This window comes from Lepisma saccharinum, chromosome 18 (assembly GCF_977018435.1).
Source record: "Lepisma saccharinum chromosome 18, izLepSacc3.1, whole genome shotgun sequence".
Lineage (NCBI taxonomy): Eukaryota > Metazoa > Arthropoda > Insecta > Zygentoma > Lepismatidae > Lepisma > Lepisma saccharinum.
In genome coordinates, this window is record NC_139246.1 from 46,570,648 (window position 1) to 46,584,447 (window position 13,800).

Sequence of the window (13,800 nt, forward strand, 5' to 3'; positions counted from 1 at the left end):
ACGTATATGGGTAAAGTTTTATGGAAAAAATGTGGCTTGCTGGATACAAGTAGGACGGGGAACTCCCTCCACGCACCCTTGTGGCAGTTACCCGAATCATATTTTTATATTGATCTTGTGTTGAGAACTGGAAAACATTATTCAGTGTTACGTTAAAAAGTATGATTCATTTTTCTTCTCTGTTGACACATATTGTAACGAAATACTTTGGGTCCACGAAATAACATGTCTGAATAGACAGGCTCTTTGTTCCATCGTATGTGGGGAATTATTTTCAGTCTGTAAATGTCTGATCCTAGTGTATTTTATACCGTCGGGGACACTTCTTGCTTGTAACGAAATGATTGACTTTCAATTGAATCGTTTCAACCCGGAAGTATCCGTGACTGTACTTGGTATACGATAGAGATCAGAAACTGCTGTATCAGTTAACCTGATTACGAATCAAACCCACAATATTGATAATCATCAAGTAATTACAAGGTTATCTGCAAGATGGTTGCTCTTCAGGGAATTTGGTAAGTATTTTGTTACTTTTTTCGATGCTTTGAACTCTTCTTTATCTTTTGGAAAACTATTTTAGCCAACTATGCCCAGTGAGGTTTTCCCCTATGACGTTCTTATGGCCTTCCACATGGTGTAGTGGTAGCGTCGTAACCTTGTAATCAAGGGGTCCCGGGTTCGATACGCGGTAGACGCACGCAGTGGTTTGGATCCCACTTTAAACTGTAGGTCCAGTCCCGATTAGCCTTACTGTGCATAAAGTGGACTCAAACCCAAATCGACTTTATTTATCAGTAACTTCACGCGAATGATGTTCTATACTTCCTATATTTTTATCTCCTGTTTCCTCTAAACTCCTGATCTTCTTTACCCTCATAGTACAAATAAGTGACATAAATTATATGGACCAAATTACGTAAGCCCACTTTTGTGCAATGAATTAGCATTCTCCAGGCACTTCTGGTTTCTTATTTGAGATTGGTTGTGTTAAGAAAAGAAAATATATTTTTTTAGAAAACAGAGCTTTGTATTTACAAAATACATTTTATGCGGCGAATTTATCAGAAACGTTATATGAAAAGAAATTTCCGTGATGTTCTTTTTCATTGGTAAACTCGGTAAATCAACTGGCACTTTTGAATACTAGACCTTTACACTGGGGAAAACGTTCAGTAGTAATTGTCAGGTTCAGGAACTCTGTAATAATCGGGGTGTATGTTGTAAGGATTGTATGGTATGGGGTTCTGAAGGTACCTATAATCCAGGTACGAATACGGTGGTGTAGGTTCTGCTTCCACCACTACCGAATCTCGGTCAGGGTCTATGTAAGGTCCAAACTTGAATGTTGATGGGTAGTTGAAGAGGTAAGGCTTGTAGGCTTCTGGAATGTTTATAGGAGGTCTCATCGGTGACGTTTGCTGGATGAAAGGGTTGTGCACAGGCCCTACGACGTTCAGATCCTTGGACGGTTCTGGAGTTGATGTCGGAACTTCTGGGACGATCTCTTGTGGTGCCTCGCTGGGGCCACTCTCTTCTGGAGGCGGGTCTTGGTCATCCTCGTCGCTGACCTCCAAGTCCTCTTCAACGGAATCGTGCCCTGGGCCCTCGGTGGTGGGGATTTGAAGATCCGATAGTTCATTGTAGGTGGAGAAGTAGTTCTGTATCCTCTGGACGATGGCCTCTATGAAGGGTGGGAAGGGTGGTAACATGAATATCTTGATAGTGCCGTCAGGGCTGGTTGTCACGGCGTATTGGGGCATTCCATAGGGATCTCCGTAGATTGGTTGAGGGTAGATGTAGTTCGGGTATCTCGGATATCCTGGGTTCGCGAAAGGGTACATAGCTGCTGGGCCGTATGGATATGGTCCTCTGTAGTAATAACTGAAAAACAATACAACAAAACTTTATAATAAATAAACGTCCTAAAAGTACAATAACAAACAAATACAATTTCAATACATGTAACCACTGACAAATACATGACTTTCCTTCTGAATGAGAAGGTTTTGATGTTACAAATGAAACATCCACTATCAATAGGATTGATTGATTGAGTTGGTGTTTATGTCCACTTTATGCACTGTAGGGCTAATCGGGACTGGGCCTACAGTTTAAAGTAGGATCAGAATCACTGTGAGCCTCCACCAGGCATCGAACCCAGGACATCTTGATTACAAGGCGACAACGCAATCAATAGCAATTATATTATTTATGCAAACTGTTATGGTCTGCCTATCAACATTTAAGTATGTTATTTGTGTACATAGTTAATTATGTAAGTGTTAATAATATTATTTGATTCAGAATATTTTTTCTCTTTTGGTTAAAATACCAACAGTGGAAGCGATTAGGAGGGGCGAGGGGGGTAGTTGCCCCCCCCTCCTTTTTGCCACTTTTGTTCCCGCACTATGCTAAACCTTATGTACCAAGGGAAAGTAAACTGTCTTCCCCCCCCCAGTTTTGGAACACAATCGCCGCCACTGAATACCAATATATTAATTTAATTTGTGATTTTCAATTATTATTATATATAAACTACCCCTTGATATTAAAATCCAATTAATACTTATTACAATTGTATTACTAATATCCAGTGGCGACGATTGGGTTCCAAAACTAGGAAGGCAATTTGCAAAGGGGAGGGGGCAAGGACAGTTTATTCTCCCTTGGTACATAAGGTTTAGCATAGTGCGGGGCCAAAAATGGCAAAAAGTTGTAGTTGCCACCTTCGCCCCCCACCACTAAACGCTGCAACTGCTAATATCACTATCCAGTTCTTATCGTAATAATAATAATCCAAGCCAGGCTGTAAATATTTATAGTAATCCCTGATTTCGAATACTTTTGTATCTTTTGAATTGCCTACAAACTCTCTTGTAAAATATCTAAAAAAAAATTATTGTGAATCTGAATGTGAAATATGGCACTTCTTGACGAACAAATATTGTTCTGAACATTAGACACTCTATTAAATATGCAAGAACAGTTTACTTTTTCCCCTTCGTATAGGTATTTCACCTACGTCACAAACTGTTGCATTGTGGGATCGAGCAGCCATGATTGAGGCCGTTTCTTGTAAACATACATAGGGAGATTTCAACCTTGTTTACGATGGTACTTTGTAGTTTTCGTTTGTTTAACAGAAACTCACGTTCATCCTCGAATTTTCCGAGAAAGAACAGAAGGTGCGCTTCACGGCACGGGACTCGATAATTGTTGATCAGAAGATACCACCGCGTCGTCTGGTTGGCGAAAGTAAATCGTGTCAACATTAATGAACAAAGCAAATATTACAGAGTGTGCAGTGAACATTTCCTCTCAGGTAAGTTTATATGCCACCTTTCTCTATGACTTTTAGTACAAATGTATCGAACTGGTGTGTTTAATCATACTTGCAATAGCGTTTCTTTGGTTTTTTTTTGGTAGAAAGGTGCTGATACTTCAGATAAGTTTGATGATAAAAATGATAATATCAAAGTTTAATTCATCTTCATAATTATACGTTTGTACTTGATAATTTATTATATTTCGTTTCTTAAAGCAAAATGTTATTAATTGTTATTCGATCCATGAGAAAATGTGCCGGTAGTAGGCTTTGCGTACTGTCAGGGAAAAAACACTGCTGTCAAAGTATCCCAATTGATTGATTGGTTTGGTTAATTTTACTTCGCTTTTATGCCAGTTTTGGCTAATCGTGAAGACGATGCTGAGTGATGATATGTTGAAACTGATAAAAGCAAAACTTATCAGAACACCCATGCTCAGGCTGAGATTTCAACCCGGGACCCCTGGCATCGTAGCGCGCTGTGTTAACCACTCTGCCACGGAGGCCGGTATATCCCAAATTGTTAAAGCAAGGAGTGTAATTACTGTTTTTAGCAACTCAACATTATAAGTTACTGCGCTTGAACAAACCCTAAAGGGAAACAGAGACGATAATGTCAGAGCCTTGCAAATATTAGTAAATCTGTACTGGATGTAAATATTTCAAGCAGAATCCGAACCACTAATAAATATGAAACGAATTAATTCCAGGTAGCTGGGTCCAGTAATTAAACACATGTGAACTCAAGTTGACCGAAGGTTTAGGTCCCTTTTCATTTCGTTATCGTCCAGTTCACATGGATCTATACCTCAAAACTTCGCCTTTTCTCCATATCTTTTTGTGTCGACTGCGCAAAGAGCTTGAACCCGAAAAAATACCGCCATTACCAGATGGCACAACATTGTCATTAATTGTATGAAATGTTTTACCGAAATTTTACACAGTACTGACAACAAACGTACAGTTGGCGCAGGTGTAACGTACACTACGTGCATAGAGAATGGATCCCATTCTCCTACGTGGTGGGTATTTCCTTGCACACGACAAACAACTCGGCCGCAAACATGGCGGCGGTGAGAATCCTGACGTCACATGAAACCCACCTATAGCTACGGATAATTTAATGTTAGTTTGGGGAGAGTGATCCCTTAGTTTTAGAGGAGGTTGAAGAGGCATGATCTCATTTTTCAACATTGAGGGTGGGGCACGACGACACGATTATCTCGCTCTTAGCTTCTTATAATATTTCTCTCATATTTGAAACATCTGATCGATTGTCACTGATCTAGAAAAAACTGTAAAATACTGTAAATTTGACGTGCATCGTTGCAACGTTGCAACAGAGCACACCCACAGAGATATATATATATATATATATATATATATATATATATATATATATATATATATATATAATAGCCTTTGTTATTTTAAATTGGAATTATACAAGTATCGGTATCGGTTCAAAGTAGTATCGGCTCGGCCCTATTTTTAATCTTAAATTAGATTGGAATATATTATCAGGATCGAGTTATATTTATTGTCACATAAATAATTAGGAACAAACATCAGAATAGATACAGTTTATTACAATGCAAATCACTCAAAAAGAGTTTTGTTCAGTAGTAGAGGTCTGCGCCAAGGCCTGCCCTCGGGCGATTAATATTCGCAATTCATTTGCACGGGTGTTAATTAATTTGCACTGGTTTTAATTAATTCGTATGTACTTAGAATTCATTTGCAAGTATTTAGAGTACTTTACATTTATGTATTTGCATGTTTATAACTTTTTATGAATATATAATTATTTATTTTATGAAAAATATGTATATAAAAGGTAATTAGAGGTACTAAACGCTATGCATATGTTTTTATATTCATTACTGCAAAGTATGTAATGTATAAATCGATAATAATTAATGTTTATAGTATTGAAAATAAGAGTTTATGGTTTATGAACGGTGGTAATGGCTGTAGGTACAGGTCCAATTACGATTGGGGACGGTCCTGGTATTCGAACCCGCGATATGTAATATTATTAATTAGTACTATGTAATAATTGCATTATATTATGAAAGACGGTGGTGCAACACGCTAGACAGAAGACGGTGAACTCCGCGCTCCGCGCTGAGGGTAGACGAGAAAGGAATTTGGGAGATGTGCGGTCAAGGTCAAATGACGTCACAACGTCAGGACAAAGAAGGAACCCGATTGACCAATCAGAGAACGCGTCGGTAGATTTTCAGAACCGGTTTTTTCAAGGTTAACCAGTACGCAAGAACAGGGGAAAGCTATGCAATGCTGTAGGGCAGGGGAGGGATTCAACCAGACAACAAAGGATGTCTGGAAATACGCAGCAAGGGTTAAATCTCTGAAGCTATGCGTCGCTTGTAGAACCGGTTTCCGCCGCCAATTAATATTCCGCTCAGGTTTGCCTTCAAGGCACAGGACGCTTTAGCGCAGGGTCTTTTTATCTGTACTATGAAGAAGGGAGAGCTATTAGGGACGGGGCCTACAGTTTTTACCATTTGCTTTTATCACGGGGTAACGAACCTAGGACCCTTTCATTATTGATTTAGGTAGTAAATGTATGTTACTGTGTGCTATTTAACTTAATTTTGAGTTTATTTTTTACCAAACTTTGACTTTATGTCAAACATTTTCACAGCTTATTTTTATTTTTACAAAAATAACACTATTTGTACTATTCAGGCAACATTTTTTCATTAAATTTTGGATTCACAAAGACATTTTTTTCAACTTTTAACTTATTATTTTACAATTTTATGTTAATTTTTTACCAAAATAACACTATTTGTACTATTCAGGCAACATTTTTTCATTAAATTTTGGACTCACAAAGACATTTTTTCAACTTTTAACTTATTATTTTACAACTTTAAGTTAATTTTTTACCAAAATAACACTATTTGTACTATTCAAGCAACATTTTTTATTAAATTTTGGACTCACAGACATTTTTTTCTACGTTTAACTTATTATTTTACAACTTTATATTAATTTTTTACAAAAATAACACTATTTGTACTATTCAGGCAACATTTTTTCATTAAATTTTGGATTCACAAAGACATTTTTTTCAACTTTTAACTTATTATTTTACAATTTTATGTTAATTTTTTACCAAAATAACACTATTTGTACTATTCAGGCAACATTTTTTCATTAAATTTTGGACTCACAGACATTTTTTCAACTTTTAACTTATTATTTTACAATTTTATGTTAATTTTTTACCAAAATAACACTATTTGTACTATTCAAGCAACATTTTTTATTAAATTTTGGACTCACAGACATTTTTTTCTACGTTTAACTTATTATTTTACAACTTTATATTAATTTTTTATCAAAATAACACAATTCAATCTGTTCAGGAAAGACTTTTAGTCGCATTTTCGACACACAGAGTGTGTGATCTCAACTTCTATCTGTTTATTTCACAAGTTTAGGCTTATTATTACCAAAATAATACAATTCAATCTGTTCAGGAAAGACTTTTAGTCGCATTTTCGACACACAAAGTGTGTAAAAAAACTAAATATGCTGACCAAGGCAGTAATTTATTTTATTAAAAAACATAAACTAACGTAACGTTAACTTTCTGCTAGAAAGTTCCAAACAACTTTCTAAATAGTCTGGAGGGAGTAATGTTTGTGTATATATATTACCCTTCTTGCTGTATCTGGTTACTTTTGTACTTGATACAGAGTCTGAAGAAGACCTTGCTAGAAGGTTGAAACGTTACGTTAGTTTATGTTTTTTAATAAAATAAATTACTGCCTTGGTCAGCATATTTAGTTTTTCATAATCATGGAAACAAGGCTTAATGGAGTTACAAAGTGTGTGTTCTCAACTTCTATCTGTTTATTTCACAAGTTTAGGCTTATTATTACTCAAATAACACAATTCTATCTGTTCAGGAAAGATTTTTAGTTACATTTTCGACACACAAAGTGTGTGTTCTCAACTTTTATTTGTTTATTTTACAAGTTTAGCCTAATATTTACTCAAATGACACTATTTATATTATTCAGGCACTATTTTTATTACATTTTGGACTCTCAAAGACACACACACACACACACACACACACACACACAGAGAGAGAGAGAGAGAGAGAGATTTTTTCCAAGTTTAGGTTTCTTTCCACTCAAATAACACAATTTAATCCAGTCAGGAAGGATTTGTTATTATATTTTGGATGCACAAAGAGATGTTTTCAACTTTTTTACTGATTTTTTGCAGGGTATGTATTAATTTGTATTTATTTTTTGTTTCGTATCATATATACATTTACAAATTTTTAATTTAGAGTTTAGTATTTATTTAATTTTTTTTTCAAAAACACTAAAGAAAAAGTACTTTTAGCTAAAATGTAAGCCACAGAATATATTATTATTATTATTATTATTATTATTATTATTATTATTATTATTATTATTAGGGTTTACTGATTTCCACTATGCTATTTTTGGTTCTGTATTTCTATATGTATTTATTTAGGTCAGGTTACGCCTGCTACGTAGGAAAGTTTGTTTATTTTAGAGTTTGCTGAGTATTTTGTTACTTTTATACTAGGTAAAGTTTTCTAAATATATCAGGAAGGGCTCCATCCATATACTTTTGTTTTTCTGTTTGGAGATGATGCGATCAGCATCACTCTCCATCTGCTTTTTATTTTATGTACCCAATATTATTTTGAGGCTTAGTGAATTCTAGAGCCTATTTATGCAGGAGAGAGGGCTTGAAAATTTTCATTTCAGATAACCCACAACTATTTCTCAGAGTATTTTAAAGGATATTTTATATTTATTATGTGCTACTAGAATATCAAAGCTTGCTTAATTTTTATGTCTGTAACGCTGTTATTGTATTTCTAGCTAAGCCTTACTGGATAAAGTACACGAAATGTTTATCATTTCGACTATTTACTTTTATACGAGGCCAAATTTTTAGTGTAACGAAAATTATTGTGTGTCTATAAAGACTGAAATCCCTTTACCGAGGGGTCCACAACTGGACGTTTACCAACATTGTTTTTTTTTAAAAATATATATATAACCATTTATCAATATATTCTCAATTCACAGGACAAGACGAAGTTCACAGACGACTAACTATATGGACCATAGGTCCACTTGCTAAACTTTTTTTCTATGCTAGAAGAATAATTTAGCCTTATAGCCTTTTTCAAGGTATTTTTGAAGTATTACTGGTTTTTTGGGTGCATCAACATTTGGGTTATTTCTATTTTCTTTATTATACGAGGCCACAATCACTATCTGAACACTGAAATTCTCTGATTGAAACTAAAACCTTAGGCTGTAACTAGGGAGGAAATGAGGTTGATTTTTTACTGTTTCACAAGAATGCTATTTTTTATACACCCAATATTTGCTTTTCAAGTAACTACATGTACCAGAAGCACTTACAGGCCAACTCTAACTAGACTACGACTTATTCTATATCAGGTGCTAAATTTATAAAGAACTATGATTGTGTATATTTCTGAGGAAGTACGCAAAAGCAGATTACCCGATTAAAGTATCTGAAAAACAGATTTTTCTATGTAAGTATATTTTTATTGACTGGATTATTTAACAGATCAAACAGGAAGACTGCAAAATTCATTAAATGTAGTTCTATAGTATAGGTGGTTTCAGAGATATAAAAAGAACAAATATAAGATTTCGCTTTTTTTTGCTTCTGAGGCTAATCGCGACGCTAAGGGTAAATGACCAGGAAATGTAACGGAGGAGAAACAATCCCAAAAGTTATGGGCTGCATGTAAGTTAATACCACAGAGATATTACAGTAGGTGTAGGTTCTTCCACCAGAACATTTCTATCATAATAATACTGGTTATGCTGTACTGTTAGCTAAAGATGCTGATATTTGAGAAACTTAAAAGCTTATTTGCAAAATTTTAGATAAATAATAATCTGTTAGACTGTAAACATATTTTATATCCATTCTGCAAAAGATCCGATGACAAAATTTAAAAATTGTTATCGTCCAGACAGGGACTCGAACCCTGGACAGATAGGTTAAAAGCCTAACGCTATACCAACTAAGCTATCTGGGCACAAGGTATTCTTTTTTGAAAAGTTAGTTATGTTAAGAAATATATTGAAACACTTGAGAACACTTTTGGTCTGGTTCGACAGACAAGGAGACAACATTTCTAAATTTTTACAGACTGGGTGTATTTTTCCACTATAGAGGCCTTCACTATATGTAATTCAAAACGCTAAAGTTCAGCTAGCTTCCAAAATTGAGGTAAAGATTGTGTTTGGCGAGATTAACAAGTTACAATTATATCCAGTTACGGACAAATAAAGCTAAAACTCTTAGATTTACTGTACTAGCCAAGTTTTAGTAATATTTTCTTCACTTTAGTACAAATACCAAAGAAATAGGTATATTTTATTTATAATTTGACAAAATGTATTAGTATTTAATTTACAAAGTTAGGTAAAAAGCAGTACTTTTTAAAAATATTGTTACTGCCTTCAAATTTTATGTTATTTAGCCACTAACAACTGATTTACACTGTTTGGCATCCTTTAAATAGGAAAAGAAGGAATTATTTGTTTATTATTTTTACTTTATATTTATATTTATTTAAGAAAACAATTCTACAGTTTAACTTAATTTTAACAAATTGTTACTAATTTATATATCAAAGTTATGTTATTTAGAGTGTATCAAGGCGTATAAATTAATATTTGTACTTATCAGTTCAACTAACAATTATATTTTACACACAAAAGATGATGTTTACAGTTAAATTACTTGAATCAGAGAATAATATTTTACAGTAATTGATTCATTCAGCACTAGTCAGTACTTTTATGCTTCAGAAAGTTTTCTTAATTTTCTATTACGCATGCTATTTTGGGCTATTTTTAAAATGTATTTCTAAGGCAAACTGGTTTAATTTTCTACTTATAATGCAAAGTTGACATAGTTTTCGCACAATGCATTGTACATTTGTTATATTCTCTACTTACAATTCAAATATTATGCTTATTTAATGTATAACTAACTAACTCTCTAGCCTTCTTAAACCCGAAGGTTCATGGCTGCAGCAACACATGCCTTTCATCTGTCCCTGTCCTGAGCAAGATCTATATACTCCTTTCCTTCCCTACCAATTTCCTTTTGGTCCATCTCTACATTATCCCTCCATCTTTGTTTTGGTCTTTCTATTGGTCTTTTACCATCAGGTTTCCCAACAAGAATCCTGTATACTCTTTTTTCCTCTCCCATTTGTACCACAGGATCTACACACCTAAGTCTTTTTGATTTAATCATTCTAATAATATCTGGACATGAATACAAATTATGTACTTCCAAATTATGTAACCTTCTCCACTCATCTGTCTCCTCATCTGTTTTAGGTCCAAATATTTTCCTAAGGATTTTATTTTCAAATACTCTCAATTTATGTTCCTTTTTCAATGTAAGGGACCAAGTTTATTTACTGTATTTAACTTTTATTTTTTGTAATTAACAAAAATTAAAAGCTTATACTGTAGTTATTATATCTTTTTCTATCAGCTTATTTTGAAATTAATATTATTAGGTATAGTCTTTGATTTATAACTATATTGCTTTTTTATCAATTTATCTAAGAGTACACGCAGACAAACACATGTGTTCACACTTTTATGTAAATAGATATGCCATTTTTCAATATTTTAGTATGAAGATTGCACTTTAGCTATTTAAGCAAGGGTAGGAAAGGTAGGATTTCTGAGAATTTGTTGCAGGATTTTGTTGTCCAAGTATAGATGAGAACTGAGCTGGGAGACTGTTTTGAACCTTTTCATGAGAGTTTGCATGTGAACTGTATGCAAATTGAGCACTATTGACTGTGCATGCTTCAAATCTTGCTGTTATTTTACATCAAGTCTGTGAGACTGTAGTCAGTTTTCCCATTTCAAGTAGTTTTTATTGATTGTATTTGTATATGTTGTGGGGACTTAGCAGTTTTATGTTATGAGTCAGTTTGTTGTAGAATATTTTTACATGATTGTTTTGAGATATTGAGTGTCTGCTGTTTTACTTGTAATTATTTTCCTTCTTGTGTTGTGTATTTGACTATATTTTGTCCAAGTTCGTAGTATTTAGAATAATTGTTATTGACTTGTAGATGTAGGGAGTAATAATCCTTTGCAAGATGCCCTATACTTTAGTCTGAATATTATTCTTAGTGTTCACTTTTGAAGCCTTAGTATTCTGGTAGTATTATTAATGTAGAGGTAAATTAGGCTGAAACGTAGGCATTTTTTCTGATAAATTATACTCACTTAGTTGTTTCAGCAGGTAGAAGTTGCATGATGGTTTACTGCTGATGATGTTCATTTGCTCTTCTTATGTACTACGTATGATGTAGCTTACTTGAGTAACTGGAATTTTCTACTGAAAAAAGGATTGCTTGTTTATTTTATTCTTATGTTGTTGAGTTTGTCCATAAGCAAGCCATGTTTTTTACTCTATCCTATGCCTTGGAAGAATCTAGATATATTGTGTTTGCAGTTTTATGTTTCCCTAAGGTTTCAGCTATGTAGTTTTAAACTGTGCTATGGGTGTGTGACTATTAATTTCTCTTTATATTATTTTGTTGTTAAAGTAAAATATGTTAGTTAATGTAAAATTAAAATAATTAAAATTCAAAAAAATAAAAAATACTGAACAAATAAAGATCTAAGAAAAAAGCAAACAACCTAAGTCAAATTCAAGCAGCAAGAGGAATACACAGGAACCAACGTGGCATCCAGAAAGAGAAATTAATAGTCACACCATAGCACAGTTTAAAACTACATAGCTGAAACCTTAGGGAAACATAAAACTGCAAACACAATATATCTAGATTCTTCCAAGGCATAGGATAGAGTAAAAAACATGGCTTGCTTATGGACAAACTCAACAACATAAGAATAAAATAAACAAGCAATCCTTTTTTCAGTAGAAAATTCCAGTTACTCAAGTAAGCTACATCATACGTAGTACATAAGAAGAGCAAATGAACATCATCAGCAGTAAACCATCATGCAACTTCTACCTGCTGAAACAACTAAGTGAGTATAATTTATCAGAAAAAATGCCTACGTTTCAGCCTAATTTACCTCTACATTAATAATACTACCAGAATACTAAGGCTTCAAAAGTGAACACTAAGAATAATATTCAGACTAAAGTATAGGGCATCTTGCAAAGGATTATTACTCCCTACATCTACAAGTCAATAACAATTATTCTAAATACTACGAACTTGGACAAAATATAGTCAAATACACAACACAAGAAGGAAAATAATTACAAGTAAAACAGCAGACACTCAATATCTCAAAACAATCATGTAAAAATATTCTACAACAAACTGACTCATAACATAAAACTGCTAAGTCCCCACAACATATACAAATACAATCAATAAAAACTACTTGAAATGGGAAAACTGACTACAGTCTCACAGACTTGATGTAAAATAACAGCAAGATTTGGAAGCATGCACAGTCAATAGTGCTCAATTTGCATACAGTTCACATGCAAACTCTCATGAAAAGGTTCAAAACAGTCTCCCAGCTCAGTTCTCATCTATACTTGGACAACAAAATCCTGCAACAAATTCTCAGAAATCCTACCTTTCCTACCCTTGCTTAAATAGCTAAAGTGCAATCTTCATACTAAAATATTGAAAAATGGCATATCTATTTACATAAAAGTGTGAACACATGTGTTTGTCTGCGTGTACTCTTAGATAAATTGATAAAAAAGCAATATAGTTATAAATCAAAGACTATACCTAATAATATTAATTTCAAAATAAGCTGATAGAAAAAGATATAATAACTACAGTATAAGCTTTTAATTTTTGTTAATTACAAAAAATAAAAGTTAAATACAGTAAATAAACTTGGTCCCTTACATTGAAAAAGGAACATAAATTGAGAGTATTTGAAAATAAAATCCTTAGGAAAATATTTGGACCTAAAACAGATGAGGAGACAGATGAGTGGAGAAGGTTACATAATTTGGAAGTACATAATTTGTATTCATGTCCAGATATTATTAGAATGATTAAATCAAAAAGACTTAGGTGTGTAGATCCTGTGGTACAAATGGGAGAGGAAAAAAGAGTATACAGGATTCTTGTTGGGAAACCTGATGGTAAAAGACCAATAGAAAGACCAAAACAAAGATGGAGGGATAATGTAGAGATGGACCAAAAGGAAATTGGTAGGGAAGGAAAGGAGTATATAGATCTTGCTCAGGACAGGGACAGATGAAAGGCATGTGTTGCTGCAGCCATGAACCTTCGGGTTTAAGAAGGCTAGAGAGTTAGTTAGTTATACATTAAATAAGCATAATATTTGAATTGTAAGTAGAGAATATAACAAATGTACAATGCATTGTGCGAAAACTATGTCAACTTTGCA

At 33.7% G+C, this 13,800-nt stretch overlaps 1 protein-coding gene across 1 annotated transcript in view; it reads right to left on the reverse strand.

Annotated features, from left to right (window-relative positions):
• Positions 1-992: 992 nt before the first annotated feature.
• The window catches only part of LOC146002054 (uncharacterized), a 32,217-nt gene continuing 19,409 nt past the window's right edge, over positions 993-13,800 (reverse strand). The window contains exon 3 of the mRNA XM_083139767.1: positions 993-1,884. Coding sequence (XP_082995893.1) covers positions 1,173-1,884 — 712 coding nt within the window. The 3' untranslated portion in view covers positions 993-1,172. The remainder of the gene's footprint in view (positions 1,885-13,800) is intronic.